Source organism: Carex rostrata, chromosome 9, assembly GCF_964058835.1.
Source record: "Carex rostrata chromosome 9, lpCarRost1.2, whole genome shotgun sequence".
NCBI lineage: Eukaryota > Viridiplantae > Streptophyta > Magnoliopsida > Poales > Cyperaceae > Carex > Carex rostrata.
Window position 1 is genome coordinate 1,183,926 of NC_135926.1, and position 16,907 is coordinate 1,200,832.

The 16,907-nt window shown below is 35.3% G+C and overlaps 3 protein-coding genes across 3 annotated transcripts; 1 reads left to right on the forward strand and 2 right to left on the reverse strand.

Moving 5' to 3' along the window:
• Positions 1-218: 218 nt before the first annotated feature.
• Positions 219-4,025, forward strand: NCBP (Putative cap-binding protein). Its single transcript, XM_078308153.1, has 6 exons — positions 219-482; positions 1,036-1,119; positions 1,708-1,812; positions 2,135-2,212; positions 3,336-3,455; positions 3,760-4,025. Exons 1-6 carry the CDS (start codon positions 348-350, stop codon positions 3,889-3,891), a joined length of 654 nt encoding a protein of 217 aa, XP_078164279.1. The 5' UTR covers positions 219-347; the 3' UTR covers positions 3,892-4,025.
• A 1,829-nt stretch (positions 4,026-5,854) lies between these two features.
• Positions 5,855-8,365, reverse strand: MEF1 (mitochondrial RNAediting factor 1). Its single transcript, XM_078308154.1, has one exon. It carries the CDS (start codon positions 8,363-8,365, stop codon positions 6,614-6,616), a length of 1,752 nt encoding a protein of 583 aa, XP_078164280.1. The 3' UTR covers positions 5,855-6,613.
• A 301-nt stretch (positions 8,366-8,666) lies between these two features.
• LOC144559173 (delta-latroinsectotoxin-Lt1a protein) lies at positions 8,667-10,520 on the reverse strand. Its single transcript, XM_078308155.1, has 3 exons — positions 9,977-10,520; positions 9,225-9,410; positions 8,667-9,123 (listed from the first exon to the last, which is right to left on the reverse strand). Exons 1-3 carry the CDS (start codon positions 10,463-10,465, stop codon positions 8,836-8,838), a joined length of 963 nt encoding a protein of 320 aa, XP_078164281.1. The 5' UTR covers positions 10,466-10,520; the 3' UTR covers positions 8,667-8,835.
• Positions 10,521-16,907: the final 6,387 nt, after the last annotated feature.

The following is a 16,907-nucleotide window of genomic DNA, read 5'->3' on the forward strand; positions in this document are numbered from 1 at the left end:
AGTTCAATGATTTTAATCAAAAAAGTTACTACTGTAGTAGTTAAGCATGTTGGTTTAACCGTGCACTAATTACATAATTAATATATGTTTTTTTTCTCCTTTTAATCTACCTTAAATTTGCAGTTGATGTTCTTCAAGAAAATAAGAAAAGAAAAAATAAAAGTGAGAATCAAGAAATTTAAGATTAAGGTTAAAAGGCCACATTGTGTTGGACTTAACAAGATAGGCTCAATGGGCCTGGTATGGTAGCCCATTGAACTGCTCCTCTTCAAACCCTCCAAAGCCGCATTGATCACTAAGTAGCGCAAGCGCGGAGTCGCGTGACCAGAAAGATATCGGAGGGCGAAATGGACATGACGGAGAAAAAGGAACTGGAGACCACCCCATCCGCCGGCGGCGGCGGGAGTACGGAATATGAGCAAGAAGGGAGCGAAGGCGAGCGCTACGCTCGCGAGCTCAAGGCTGGACTCCATCCTCTCAAGGTTTCCCTTTCGTTTTTCTCAAATGAATTGTGATATTGAGCTGTATTTTCTTGGAGTTATAAGTAACGACAGTGAATCAAGATATTTTCTGTAGCTGAAACTTTACTGGGATTTTCAACATTCTTCTTATTGACGTAATTACATGGTTTGAATCTGGTTTCATATGATTTGCTCCAGGCTTTGCTGGAAGTAGTTGCATGCAGAATGGCAAAAGTGTTTTTGGATTGGTTTCAAGTTCTATCCAAACTTTGAAGTGAACTTAGGAAAATTTGTTAGTTTTTCACTTGAATAGTGTACTGGAATTGACAAGTTCAGTGCGAATCTGAATAATACATCTGTACCAGTACTAAGCCTCGATCATTACATTTTTATGGCTTGAACCTAATAACGCATTTGTGGGAGAAAAATAAAACAGTAGGAGCTAGGAGAAATGGGATACAACTGGTACATGAATGGTTACTGATGCATTGTATGGTAGTTCCCTTCGACTTTTTGTAAATTTTTGTTTCCTACTTTGGATAAGAATTGCTTTGCTGTGTTCTTTTCTTTTCAGAACAAGCTTGCATTCTGGTATTCAACGCGAACTCCTGGAGTATCATATGAAGAAAATATCAAGAAATTAGTTGAATTTAGCACAGTAAGTATTTTTTCTTACCAAGTACTTTATTTATTAGCTATTGTTGTGATGCTACTAGGCTGGGTTTTACTAGAATGGGTATATCAATGAGAAATTATATTATTAAATTAGAAGTTATCGTTATTCCATGTACTTCACCAACAAATGCTGCAGAATTATCCAGATTTTACCTTTGCAAATGGCATCAAGTAGTCCGTCATATATGTTAATGATAATAATTTCTTCTCATACTTCTGACCTAGCATTACACTGAGATGTTTGTAAATTTCAGTGAACTGTCTCTGATACTGAGGTGTATTTTTTATAATATGGGATAGTTTTACCCCTATTTCAGGTGAGCCATATTTTTCTTAGTTTTATTGACTATAAAATTCAATCTAGTCTGATTTACAAGTCAAATGTGTGATTAAGATGAAATTTGTGATGGTTCAATGTTTTAGTGAAATTTTACTTGACTTAATTATAGCAAATGTGATTTCGTGCTTGGAGATATTTTCCAAAAAGAAAAAAAAGTAAAGCATGTTGTGCAATTTGAATTAAAACTAAGAATCCAGTAAGATTTTGTATAACATTGAGAAATTGATACAGGTTGAAGGATTTTGGGTCTGTTACTGCCACATCGCTCGGCCCGCCACTCTTCCCCCTCCTATGGATCTTAGTCTTTTTAAAGAGGGAATACAACCTCTATGGGAGGTAATGTTCTTGTCGCCGAGTATGTCTCTAAATTTTATATTAATTTTATTTTCTTCTGAATGCAGAAGTGTATACTGTACCCGAGTCCTAGTGTGGAATTGTTGTCTGTTACTCAGCCTAGAGGATTTTTTTTCAATTAAATTTTTGCCAGGGAGGAACATATGACCTGATGAAGTCGTACATTTTTCTGGTAATATACCATGTGTTGGTTGCCCTATGCTATGCCTTGCATGCAGAGGATCTAACTGGTATCTTATGGGTGTATGAAACTGAATACTTAGTTTTAAAGTTAATTGTTGTTGTGCAAAATTTCATGTGGTAGGATCCAGCAAATTCTAATGGAGGCAAGTGGATCATCCGTTTTAGGAAAGTTATCTCAGGCCGGTTCTGGGAAGATTTGGTATGTTTCTTAACACCTTTAATAATAATGTGCTCTTTTATGTGGTTTTACAAATAACATATTTAAGTTTATTTTTGTTTTGCTTTCTCCTACAAGAAGAGCCGGTCTTTTCTCTCTGTTTTTTTTTTCATTATGACCCCTATATCCTAAAATTAATTCATCAAGTGGATGATAAAATCCATGGATGTTCTACTGGGCCTTACACACTTGTTAGACAACAACCCGTTAGAGGAAGGGCCAACCAAGGGGGACAACGCGTAGGAGAAATGGAAGTTTGGGCTCTAGAAGGATTTGGTGTTGCTCATATTTTACAAGAGATGCTTACTTATAAATCTGATCATATTAGAACTCGTAAAGAAATATTAAATACTCACACCTCGTGCCAACTCCAATAACCTACAATCATTTTTCTTGTTTATTTGAAATTTTTTATTAAGGTGAAATCCTATAATAACAAACAGAGGTGTTTAAACTTTCAAGGTTGTAAATATCAGAAGCACAAATCGAAGGCTTGCTGCTAAAAAAACAATGCTGTGAGCTCAATTTTGTGTGACATTGAGGAAAAGAGTGTCTCTGCTTAAAATGGTCTTCCGAAACCTACTATTTTGAAAATCATACTAGGATGACATGCATTTCCTTATTATGAGTTAAAAGGAAGAATACAAAAGCAAGAAAGAAAGAAAATCCATAACAGTAATATTCTTAGAAGAGTCGACTGTAGTTACAAATAAGATCTTAACTTAGTTGAGGCTTTATTGAGCCTAAAGCATGGATCAATGCCTGAAATTGATTCAAATTGAGTTTGCTGTTACATCTGATATTGGTATATTGTGTTGGTTTTGAGTATGGTTAAGCTTAATTTCATATTATAAACACCTTTATTCAATTAATTTTTTTTTTTGCATATTAGATAACTTTAAACACATCAGTGTGCGTACTGACAAAATATAATATATTTGTTAATTTGTCTTGTTCTTGATTATTCAGTATTTTTAATTAGGTACATATGATTGATGTATTGGTACTGGGCAGTAAAGTTCTTTTTTTTTGTTTTATTTATTTGCTCTTTTGAATTTTTTTTAATATATTGATTATTTATTGAACTTTGTTAATCTATTTACAGGTTCTTGCATTTATTGGAGACCAATTTGATTTTGGGGAAGATGTTTGTGGCATTGTACTCACTGTTCGTTATAATGAGGATATTCTGTGTGTTTGGAACCGTAATTCTTCTGACCAGCAGGTTTTTGTTCCTTTTATAAGTTTAAATTATGAAGTACTTTGATCTATAGTAGGGTAAGGGTTTTTTATGCACATTGAGCACTATGCTTCTTAGGATTTGAAGTTGAATACCTTGAGATCTTGCATATTTAATATAAGCAAAAATTGGTTGGTCAATAATCGATAATATTGACCTTGACTTGTCAACTGGATGGAGTAACTGACAACTGATACGCTATCATTTGGACATCCGTTTTACCAGTTACTGGAAACTAACTATTTGGCTTCTCTTTTGACACTTTTATTTTTTGGGTGGTGGTTTTTAGGTTATCATGGCTTTGAAAGATTCTATAAAGCGGCACCTGAAGCTGCCAAATAGCTACATAATGGAGTACAAGCCGCATGGTGCCTCTATTCGTGACAATTCATCCTATAGAAATGCTTGGATCAGGGGTTGAATTTTTTTTAGATTTTCTGAGTTCAAATGATGTTTATCCCAAATATGTACTAGTATGTTGTATCAATGCTTCTAGTATCTGAATAACCACCTTATTTTTAGTTCCAAACTGCTCAAATCTAAATTGCTGCTTCTTCTGGTGCATCAATCTAACAAAAAAGAAAAGAAAATAATACATGCTACCATATTGAATACCATCTAGTGTCAGGACTTGTACCTGAATGAACCCATTGCGACAGATTTTCTTGTTGCAACTTATTTCTTTTGGAAGAAAAATGCAAATTTCTTAATTTCAATTTGTATATTGATTATTATGCTGTCATTTAATATTTGTTTCGATCAAAGTATCATTTTGAGAGATGCACAGGCACAGATTAATGTGATTCAGTCATCTCCTGTTCGGATCAAGTTTGGATCTGGATTAGTCTTGTCGTGTTAGATTAGATTTGTCGAATTTGTCTTGGTGAGATAGAATGTCTCTAGTTAGTCCTGCACTTCTGGTTTTTTTTCCGCAAATTCCACAGTACCACTGGTGTTCTTAATCGAAGTTGGGAGAACAGTTCTCCTATTACCATAATAAATTTGTTTTGACATAATAAGAAAAAAGTTATAGTAAAAATAATATGATTTGAGTTTTCATTTCAAAATAGTACATCACATCGAAAGCTGCATGGATCACCCACACTTATCATCGAATGTTTTAAATGGATTCAGCATATGATGCAGGACAAAACAATTTAGAAGGAACTATCCAGTATCTCTATATGCCTATGGTGTACAAAACTTCCTATTCAAAAGAAAAATTCGAACATGCCGCATAAAATAATATTAATACATTCCTGAGAAGAAAATTTAAATGTAACAGTAATAATGCACTAAAGGGTGTATATTATACCGTCGAAAGGGTCATTTAATAATTGTGACAATGTATTAATATTTATTGAAATAAAAAAGTAAAATTAAGTATATCTTTTTACGAGTTAGTTGTACAAATATTTGTACTTCAATCGAAATATAAATGATTTAAATTATGCTGTTTCATGTCAGAACAATCTTATTCTAGTTGCTTAATGTGCTCTCCATATCAAAATCTTGTAGGGTACGAAATTTTACTATTTGTAAAAAAATTGCTATTTTTAAAATTAAAAAAATGGACCAATAATAATAAAAAAAATAAAAATATTTGCATATCTAACAGGATTATTTTCCAAAATTCCAAAACAGTAAAATTTGTTATATTGTAATATATTGATACGTAGAATGCATTGAGCAACTTTCTTTGAAGGTCAGTGAGTCGCGTCCTCTTTAAATAATAAACTTTTTTTTACAACCTAGTTAATTATAAAGTTACATTTATCAGCCATTGCTGAACATCTGTAAAGAACCTAATTAATTAGCCTATTTGATCACAAGTCAATGCAATGTGTCGCCTCCTCTTTCTTTTTCCCCGGTGGTGCTTATATGTGGTGGTGCCAGTTATGAATGTCAATGCTGGTACCACTGATGATCATTTCCGTCGATCTGCTTTCTTGTGAGAACACTCTCCTGTTGCATTCACGCCACAAAGCCCAGCATCCCACTGCTCATACTGTGTCCAATAATTTCTGTATCGACAGTTGTAACTTCATCCTCTCCTCCCACCAAGATTCGTGCAGTTTGGCCCGGTTACCAGAATGTTGTGTGATGCCGTGTTGCTGCAGTAACCCCCTCCAAACTCCCTCGGAGTAACTGCACCAGTACATGATGTGTTCCATTGTTTCAACCTTGCTGTCTCGGCAAAGAACCCAGCCCGGCGTGATGTTGCATCCTCTGATCATTAAGATCTCATGCGTCAGAATTTTGTTTTGCATGGCTACCCAAATGAAAATCTTAACCTTCATTGGGACCTTGATTTTCCACAGTACCTTTGAAACCTACAAACAAGACCGCTGTTTCGCATCACCATGTATGCAGAAGCACTGGCGAACATTCCGTCCAACAAGAACATATTGGCTAACTTAAATTGACCATTGGGACACGAGAACATATAATTTGAACCATTTGTATTTCAACAAAAATATAAATAGTTATACAATAACCTAACACACTCTCTCTCTCTTTATAATTTAGATATGTGTATCAAATATTCTACAATTTAAAACTGACCGATCATCCATCGAACAATTTGAAAATTAATATCACTTGACCAAATGACCAAAAAAACCCGAAATTGCACCAAACTTAATAAACATACTAAAAAATATATAGGAAACATATCTACCTATGCATACTATAAAGTATCTACAATTTTATAAATTTAATTATAATAACTATTTTATTGGTTGACAATATATAAATATATCCTTACCTACAGTAAACTAAGTACATATAATAAGACATATGGAAACAAGACAGCTTTCAACTGCCCCATAGTGAAAACATAACAATGAACCAACTGGCATCACAATTTGCATCGAGAAATTAGCAACAAGAATTTACAATTGGCCTAACAGAAGTTATCTGCTTGGCTGAAATAGTTGCATGAGAAATTAGGTAGCCATATTTGATTGAAACCCAAAGCATTGACCTACAACCTACACAAATTGACTTGCATTCTCTCTAAAGATCCCACAAGCTTGAAGAATGAATAAACATGCTATCAAATAATTATGGAGAACTTATCTTAACCCTAAAAAATAGATAGATAATTAGATCAAAATTGCAATTTAACCTGTTTGAATTTATCACCAAAAATCTCCACAACTGCAAGCCCCATTTTCAAACCGATGGAATCGATGGATATCCCTCAAAACCACAACTCTACCAGTACACTTTGTCAGATACTTTATTGCCGTATGACAATCATTGCAAACTCTAATGTTCTTCATCACCCGTATAGGCACCCCTTCTGGCACAACCAACAATCCTAAACCTATCGCGAGCCTCTCACTGTGGTACCTCACCTCTCTGTGCACGCCACTTGTATCTGGCTGATAACCAGCTGCCTCCATTCTCTTTCCCACCTCTTCCATAATACTGTATATCTCACCAATTCTTTCGTGCCTCTGGTCACTTGATACAAAGGTATGTACAACTCCACCAGTCTCGAGCCAACTCAGACCTATCTCCTTTCTCAAACCAGAATCTCGCATAGCTTTTCTTGCCTGTGCAGCCTCGAGGTGCCGCCCTGCTGCTCGATATGTACTAGCAAGTAGCATATGCATGCCCGAGCTACGTGAGCCCATTTCAAATAGCTTTTGTGCAGCAAGGGCTGCAGTATCTGTGTCTTTGTGAATGCGGCAAGCGGTCAACAGTGCACCCCACACTGCTTCGATGGGTTCTATTGGCATTGATTGAATGAATGAGAGTGCTTCAGAGATACGACCTACCCGGCCTAAGAGATCGACCATAGCCGCATAGTGTTCTGGGCCTGGCTCGACGCCGTATCCTGACATGAGGGAGAAATACCGCTTGCCTTCGTCTAGCAGCCCAGCATGACTGCACGCGGTGAGAAGGCAGAGAAATGTTATGTAATTCGGTTTGAATCCTGCCATTTGCATGGCTTCAAACAGGTTGACAACTGCATGTGTGTTTCCATGTTGTGCAGAGGCATTGAGAATTGAATTCCATGCACCAAGATTTCTCTCAGGCATTTCATCGAAAACCTTGTATGAACTGTCCAGAAGACCGCATTTTGAGTACAAAGATACCAAAGCACTGCCCACAAAAGGTGAAGAGTCAAGATTGACCTTCATAGCAAGACCATGCACAAGTGCACCTAGACCTAGCAAGGTTGTCTCGGCACATACACGGATCACAGAAGAGAAGGTGAAGTCATTCACCTGAAGCCCATCACGTAATGCAGACTGGAACAGAACCAGAGCTGAAGAATGCAGCCCCGCCTCAGCATATCCACAGATGAGTACAGACCATGAAACAACATTTCTCTGCGGCATTTCATCAAACAGCTGCTGCGCGTCTTGGAGCAACGAGCACTTGGCATACATATCCAGAACGGAGGTCAAGACAAAAACATCATTAGCAAAAGGGGTTTTAACAGAAAGGCCATGGAGAGAGCGTGCCAGGGAAGGGTCAGAAAGGTATGCAACGGCTCTGGCAACAGAAGGAATGGAGCGGTCGTTGGGAGGGACACGAGCGAGGAGCATGGAGCGGAAGTAAGAGAAAAGAAGGGAGGGGAGGTGGTGGTGAGAGAGGGAGGAAAGGAGAGCGCACCAGGCGGAGGGAGAAGGAAGGGAGGGGAGGGAGAGGAAGGAGCGGAGGGAGAGAAGGGGGAGGGAGCAGCGGGAGTAGAATGTGATGAGGTGGTTGGAGAGGAGGCTATAAGGGGAGGAAGGGAAGGAGCAAGGGATGCAGCCTGACTTGAGGAGGTGCGCGTGGAGCTGCTGACCATGAGAGAGGGACCGGGAGGCCGAGAGGGAGAGGAGCAGCGAACCTAGTGCGCGCGGGTCGCTCACTGGCGGCAACCGCTGCTGCATTTGGCGTTAACAGTGTTGTCTACTGATTATTGAGTATTTACTCTTTTATTGAGACGGTGTACCGTGTATGACCTCTTGTAGGCAAATCTAATTAATCCTTCACATTTCTTATGGATTTTTATATTGTGTAAGTATCAGAGGTTGGATACATTTCTTGCCAAATCTCTCATTTTTCTGGATGATGTGTGCTAGTCAATTGTACCAAAATTAATGCATAGCGTGATAAATCCTTTTACAAGGCAAAAAAAATTGTCCAACAAAATTAAAGGGTAACTATTTCTAAATCCAACATATGCAATCCATAATTTTATATATATTACATACAGATATATATTCTTACAATTTTTTTACTCATTGAAAAATTTATATAGGAACGAACCAAATTACTCGATCTGCAAGTCATCAAAATTTAAATTTAAGCACTAACAAAAATATTTATTAAATAACAGTCATGCATGGCACTAGACAGATCATTCATGGAATTTTGAATCAGAGCAGCTGCTGCTGTAGATTTTGGTCTTGTGTAATCCTTCGAGGAAAAGGAGGCACTCAGTGCGTCGACGATACCGTAGCTTGATCAAGTTACCAATGACATGATAACAAGATCTCGATTCGACTCGAACCACGATAGGAAGCCCCTGTTTTGTCTCGAGCAGGTCCTGCATGCCACGGCCGGCCGCATACATCGGTTTGTTCTTCGCATTGACAAAGGTTGTAATCGTTTTCGATGATCGGCTTTCGACATATGATTCCTCTCCCTACAAGTTTAAGTAATAAAAATAATAAAGATTGATTCTAGTTTAGTTTGCAATTATTCAATTGCTACTGTTTTTTTGGGGAAAATTGAATCAAATAGAACCTGTGATCTTGCAAATGTCATTTGTGCAAAGACCATTTCCAGTATCGTTGAATCAATGCGCAAGCCGAATACTTTGGAGTAGTTTTCTATTTCCATGGTGATGGAGCAATTGCAATCCAGTATATTTGTTATTACTCCACTATTATCCATTCCTTCTCCAAGGTTAAAGTGCTCTATTTTACCAACCTATAGAAAAAAAAATCATGTGTAAATAGGTTTCTGTCAAAAACAAAAAAAAATATAGAAAAAAAACAAAAAAACAAAAAATTGTGCGAGTATTAGCTAGGAACATTAAAGTAAAATGTGAGATCATTGTGCGTTGATAAATGATAATTAACCACCGTTTATTTGCTCCGACACATAGTGCAAAAGAATAAAGCAACTTTTATGAAGTGAAAAGAGAAACAGTTACTTTTTATAAAATTTTTGCACAAAACAGTACACAACTACACATATATACAATGTTTAAGTCACTACTTGGTATTAAACCAAGTTGGAAACTGTGCAAAAAACCAAGTCGATTGACCCAAATTTGACCGAGTTGAAACCATATATTAAACCAAAGTTCTAATTTTTTATCTGTGATAGTTTATATGTATGAACTCGTAAAAACTGTCAAGAGGATTCATTAATTGCACACCTTATAGCTTGTACTGAACTAATCAAAATTTCAACGTATACAATCAAAATTAGTAGACTACAAGCTGATTCCAAGGTATGTATTACAGTATTAATTAGTACTACTTTGATACCTTAAATGAGAAATGCGGCTTAGCAGGCTTGGTTGCCAGGAAGAAAATGAGAAACGCAAAAGCGAGACTAACTGCTAGCCTCCATGCCAGCTGAAACACAATGCAGCAACCCGAAGATGTCGGATCAAGTGACACAAACCTCCGAAAGAGGTTTCTCCTCAAATCTTCCTCCTGTTCATCCTCGCCGTGCCTACTAACTATTGTGAGCACCTGCCTCTTTTTCTCATGGAGGAATGAGTTGTTCGAGCCGCGCGAGGATGAGTACCGTGAAAGGACAAGATGGGATGTGTCATCTGACTGCCGGTGAGCAGTGTTTGATTCGGAGGTGTCGTCAGGTGGGAAGTGTGGTGAGAGAAACACAGAGTCCGGAGGGTGCGTAAGGACGTGAGAGGCGGTGGTGATGGTGGTGGCCGTTGAGGGGCTTTGTACGTAGTAGATGGGGCAAGGAGATGAGCAATTGTAGAGAGGTTCGTGTTCTTCTGCCATCATGCTAGTGTTTGTGTATTTGAGCCTCTGTGTGTGTGTGTTTGTTAATTTTAAAGGGAGAGAAACAAAAGGCCAAGGGCTTTATGTAGATCTGGCTTGAGAATTTGAAAAAAGCTGACATAATATATGCATGGATTAAGCAATTCTCTACTACACCTCATTTTATTTATGAGAAAATTAGGCAGTGATTAATTTTGACCATTTAACTATTTAAGTTAAATAAGAGTAATTGAAGAAGAGCTGGGCTACGGTGAGTTGCGAAGTAAAGCGACTATTTTACTTCACACTCATATTTTGTGATTTTAAAGTTCAAAACGTAGATCCGAACCGTTCATCTTGTTCTCCATATTGAAATGTGCTTGGAGACCAAATTTTACATTTTTTGGAATTTTTTTACTATTTATTAAGCAATTTTGAATGCCGCTGATCTGAGGGTTCACAAAATTTTACTGTTTTTTACTGTTCACAGCAAAACAGCAGTTTTCAAAAATGCTTAATAAATAGTAAAAAAATTCCAAAAAATGTAAAATTTGGTCTCCAAGCACATTTCAATATGGATTAAACATCTAACGGTTCGGATCGGTCGTTTGGGCTTTCAAAATAAAAATACGGCGTGAAATAGAAACGCGTTTTACTTCGCAACTCACCGTAGCCTATCTCATTGAAGAATGTTTGATATATTTTTAAACCAGTTTTTAAATTTTAGTGAAAAAATCATTAACTAATAAAAAATTGTTTTCGTGTCTTTAATTATTATCTGATTTTAGAAAACTCAATGGCCTAATGCCCTAATATAATCATTTAGTCAAATGAATATGAATAATTTAATACAAATTTGATGCACTGAAACAATTTTCATATAATAGTTTATTGTCTAGAGTTACACTTTGTTCAGAAATAAAACAGAGAGCTGACATGGATGATCATGTGTGTGTTCAGAAACTTAACAGAGGCAATGCCAATGTAACACTCATTTTCAAGGGAGCTGATGCCCAATTTTCTTGTATTATTTTAGTGAACCAATAAGTATTCTCAAACAATGCAGATCTAATGAAGGTATTTAATTGGGGTGCTTAGTCAGATCTAATGACTGAACTTGAAGCATTATTGCTGGGCATGCTTAATTAAGGGTCATAATTAAGAGTGTTCCTTGTTCGACCAACTCCAATCCAAATAGGTAACTAAAAGCTCTTGTTTATTAGGAATTTAATTATTATATACAATATATATTTTTTTTGGTTGAAAGCCGGCGCGTAGGCGGTATTCCATTTATCACGACAAAACTAGTTACATATCGTTTTGTACTAGTACATACAACATTTGTATCAGTACTTACATTATTATAACTGAAACCCCTTTACATAAGTAGACAAGAAAAATAAGAAAAAAGAAGAATCAAGGGTTACTATACTGCACTCGAATCAGTATATAGTGAGCCTGTGAGATTTTCTGTGCTCATGCTCAGATTGATAAATTGTGAGCCTGCATAATTTCTTGTCATTAGCACAAAGTAGTGTGATTGTAATCAAGACGAGGCAGGGGTATCCAGGAGAACCTTTGTGCTCAGATGAGTTTTGTACCTGAGTTATTTAAAAAGAAACACAGAGAAAGGAGATGGGAATAAAGAGGAGAAGAAGAGAGGGAGGAGGAGGAAAGAGGTCACCATCAGCATCAACATCATCATTAATCATAATTATACCTTAGTTATACATACATATACTACAGTAGAGGTGGGCTAATTTACAACACTCCCATTTGAACCCGTTGAAACGAGACGAGACGAAGAGCGGCAAAGTGGAGGAGCCAAAATAAGGTGGTGGACATCAAACCCCCTTATCGCCTCACTATTGTCATTGACGATATTAACGAGGGAGCAATTAAACCTATTCTATACAATATTTTGATGCATAAAAAATACACGAGGATATGTTTCAACAAGAAGGGAATTGCACATTCATGGACTGGCTTCCACCAATCGAATTTCGCCCAAGGGACGTCCCCCTTTTTTTTTTTAGATGTTATAGAGAAAACAAATTGCTGCTTAATTAATATGATATCTTCTGCATTTAAAGAAAAGAGAGGGATCAATTGACAATGGTTATTTTGAGAATCATATCAATATTTTTTAAAAGTTCAAATAAAATCAAAATTGAAAAATAAATTTGTAAGTATGCTATTTGACATATAGATAGTCTAACAAATAAATTTCATACAATTTAAACATTGTTTGATGATATTTCAAGAATCATTAATTTTTAATATTGAATCATCGAAATTAATTTAAGTAATTTGATGTGTGATAAAACATACATAAAATTTTATCATTTTTTATAAATATGGTTGATATGTAGGAAGAGAACGGCTAATGATGCCTCCATTGACTGGAGTGGCATAGATAGACTGATTTACTGTTTTTTACGTTGTCCTACTTGTTATGTTAAAACTGATGTTTTTGGTTAGGTATGACATGTATTTTGATTGGTGAATATATGGTTCTTTTTTTTATATGTTATGATATATGAACAGTTGTAAATATTTGTGCTTGTTTTAAGTATTCTTTTTAGGTACTTTTACATCTAATAACATGTTTCAATATGAAATCGGTGGAAATATCCACTACTTATATATATATAAATATTTGTGACTAATGTGCATTTGTATGCATATGATCCGATATGCATACGGTTCAAATTTAAAATTTTAAAATCTAAAACGTCGATTTGAACCGTTCATCTTGTTCTCCATATTAATATGTGCTTGGAGACCAAATTTTACATTTTTTCTGAATTTTTTTACTATTTATTAAGCCACTTTGAAAATTGTTGATCCAACGGTGGCTTAACAAAACAGTAAAATCAGCACCCACCGTTGGATCGCCAATTTTCAAAGTGGCTTAATAAATAGTAAAAACATTCAGAAAAATGTAAAATTTGGTCTCCAAGTACATATTAATATAGAGAACAAGATGAACGGTTCGAATCGACGTTTTAAAATTTGAAATTTCAAATTTGAACCGTATGCATATCGGGCCATATACATACAAATCAAGCTTCTAAATAGCGTTTATAGCGGTGTAGCGGGGAGACCAAAAAACAAAGCTTTAGCGAATAGCGGAGCTATAGCGAAAGCTATTATAAATAGCGTTTTTTTATTTCAAAAATTATATTTTATATTTCTACTAATAGTAAAAAGAGTGATGCTTCTATGGACATAAGGGCCTATTTGTAAAATGAATATATTTTTATTTTCAAAGTTCAAACAGCCAATCCGAACCGTTCATCTTGTTCTCCATATTAATATATCTTTGGAGACCAAATTTTACATTTTTCTGAATTTATTTACTATTTATTAAGATGGGTATAAAAAATATCAAATTCAGACCATTGAATTTTGTACCCATCTTAATAAATAGTAAAAAAAAATCAGAAAAATGTAAAATTTGGTCTCCAAGCACATATTAATATGGAGAACAAGATGAACGGTTCGGATCGACTGTTTGAACTTTAAAAATAAAAATATGTTCATTTTACAAATAGGTCCTTATGTCCATAGAAGGCTTTGCCTAGTAAAAATGTCTCATCAAGAAAACAAATATCAAATTAATTAAGAAGTTCTAATATTATTCATATTAAACCAATACAAAGTTCAAATTGTCATTCAAAATATCCCTAATTCAAAAACTATCGATATATTTTATATTCAAAATATACCACTACCGTATATTAATGCATGATACAAAATTTAATTGATATAGCGGTATAGCCCGCACATGTTCCATTGTATTGATATAGCTTAATAAAGTAAAAAAAAAAACCAATCTAGATATTAATGCCCATTAAAATTGCAAAATCATGTTTTCAGAAAAAAAAAAAATTGCAAAATCATAACCCATGTAGCATAGCGGACCGCTATTGCCGCTATTACCGCTACGCGCTACGCGCTATAGCGGACCGCTATTACCGCTATAGCGGTCGTAGCTTGATTAGCGCAGTTTTAGCCCGTAGCTTAGCTTTCTGGGTCCAAAACCGCTATAGCGGCGCTATAGCTAGCTATTTAGAAGCTTGATACAAATGCACATTAGTCTCTCTCTCTCTATATATATATAAGAGATAGATCGTGCTTATTATGTTGAATTTATAATTATTCTTTTAAATTATCAAAATAAAAAAAAATACAAGGTGATTTCTTTATATAAAAATGTATTTAGTTTCTTCTCTTCTCATGATTTAAGTGGACTAATTGCAGTTCCACAAGAGAACTAATGATTCATGTGCTGTTATTTATCTGCACTGCATGGCTGGATTCGATGAAGACACTAGTAATCTAGTATATATATAACTCATGAAAGCGTCTTCACTATCTTCAAGACCAAGCAAATAAGTGAAAAGGTACTAATTACTATATACAGACAATGATTTGGTAGTCTTTAGTTTGCATCGAAATCATGCACGTTCATCATGAGCTTTCTACTAAATTAAGTCATAGATCTTTTTAATGGGATAAGTTAATTTTCTGTTGTAATATATAAGTAGTAAAAGTTATTAATTACTTGCAAGAAAGCAATTAAGCCTTTTTGTTGAGATAAGACTTTACTTAATTTGATGGTCTTAGATGCATAATTCCTACAAATATCTACCACAAGTTAAAAAATAAATGACAACAAATATGCATTAAAATATTTGTTCCTATATATACATGCTAAACATGCAAGATCTAATTTTGAGTAATAATAGGTAAATAAAACCTAGGTCATAATGGTAATTATGAGAGGAGTGTATAGAGAGCATGCACACCAGTAAGAACCATGAGTGACTTCAAAGGCAGGGTTGTACCACATGGGATGGGAGTTGATTATGATGGTTTTTTTTTTTTTTTAATAAATTAGTAAAGGATGAAAAACTGGTCAGGTCTGGGACGCTGACACGACCCAAAAACCGGCGTCAGCACCGGCCACTGATACCGGTCGCAGAAAAGCTGTTCTGCTGTAGTGTTCCGCTATAACGCAATAAAGACTATTTGAACCTTCGAATCTAATTCGACTAATCCATCCGATGTGATCAATTCGATCTGAAAAATAATGAATTTAAGTTTTCTTTAATCATGTCCATTTTAATTTGATGAACTCATCAAATTAATCCGACCCAACTGCATAATGTAATTTTACTTGTATGTCTCATAAGTTTTATAGGAGTTTAAAATATTTTTAAATCAACATAATTTTAAAAATGATGAATTACACTTATGCATCATTGAATTTGTTCAACTTTTATTTTTCTTAAAACAATTTATTTACTGGAGTTGAAAATTAATAATATTTAATAAAAAAACCTATGTTTATGTATATGATATGTGTACAATATTTATAAACGATAACATACTTGTCAACTTAATTACTATTAAGTTAGGTATAGCATTGATCCAACCTGACCTCAGCTGGATACATATGACCACATAATGAGAAAATAAATAATTAACAACTGGTATAGCAAAGGGACGTGCTTCCTAGCTAGCCTCAGAAAATAAATAATTAACAACGGTGTTAGATGTGATCTAAAATATTTATTTGGGCCGGATATCAGAAAAAATTTCATTAAACTTGTGCAATCTGGACGTTATTGTTTTCAAATTTTGGTTACAATTCGATAAATGCACCAATTTGAACAACTGACTTGGCAGGAGACGGATATTTTGTTTCCTGTAACAAAAAAAAAAAATTGTTTCTGTTTTGAAGGTCAAATCTGTAAATACTAAATACATAGATTCGTTATTTTTAGTTTCTCTACCTTGATCGTAGAACAATTTGAGCTTTGATCATGTCCCCAACTTTCCAACTTAAATATGATAACCGATCTCTTCTCAAAACTTTTAACATAATATTAATAACAGATCTCTTCTTCGGTGATCCAATATGGTAGAGTGATCTTCTCGTTGGGCGAGCCCGTACCTTCTTTAGATATGTAAAATGGTTCGGGCTTGTGGTACGTAAAATTTTTATTTCTTCAAGAAATTAAGTTTCTACTCCAAGACGTTAATTCAATATCAGCCTCGGCAACTCCGGCCCGGTTCCTGTAACAATTTGGTGTTATTTCATGTAGGAGAATATAAGTCACTAAGACCAAGCTAAGATATGCTAATTTATATCAAAATTCCCGACATGACGTCTCAAGTTATCGTTAGATAATTGTGCAGTGAGTATTGGAGATTTTTAAGGGGGGAAATGTATCAAAAGTTATTGGACAAGTTGACTAATTATCCAATTAATTGATGTCATAAACGTCCTTCCGTCAAGTTCATTCAAGAATCCACAGTGATAAAAGCTAATCCCGTTTATATCATTCCAGTTACATTTGTAATTAAATCCCGCTGTGTAGACCAAGCCCTGGTTCATGGTTCGACAATCCCTTTTGATTTCATCACTTAAACTTCACTCATCAATGGTCTCTGC

Coding starts and splice junctions, on each gene's coding strand:
- LOC144559173 (XM_078308155.1), bottom strand. CDS start 10,465: ATGATGGCAGAAGAACACGAACCTCTCTACAATTGCTCATCTCCTTGC. Junction 9,411..9,976: donor AGCCGCATTTCTCATTTAAG/GTATCAAAGTAG, acceptor TTTTTTCTATAG/GTTGGTAAAATAGAGCACTT. Junction 9,124..9,224: donor TGACATTTGCAAGATCACAG/GTTCTATTTGAT, acceptor TTAAACTTGTAG/GGAGAGGAATCATATGTCGA.
- MEF1 (XM_078308154.1), bottom strand. CDS start 8,365: ATGCAGCAGCGGTTGCCGCCAGTGAGCGACCCGCGCGCACTAGGTTCG.
- NCBP (XM_078308153.1), top strand. CDS start 348: ATGGACATGACGGAGAAAAAGGAACTGGAGACCACCCCATCCGCCGGC. Junction 1,120..1,707: donor AATTAGTTGAATTTAGCACA/GTAAGTATTTTT, acceptor AAATTGATACAG/GTTGAAGGATTTTGGGTCTG. Junction 3,456..3,759: donor GTAATTCTTCTGACCAGCAG/GTTTTTGTTCCT, acceptor GGTGGTTTTTAG/GTTATCATGGCTTTGAAAGA.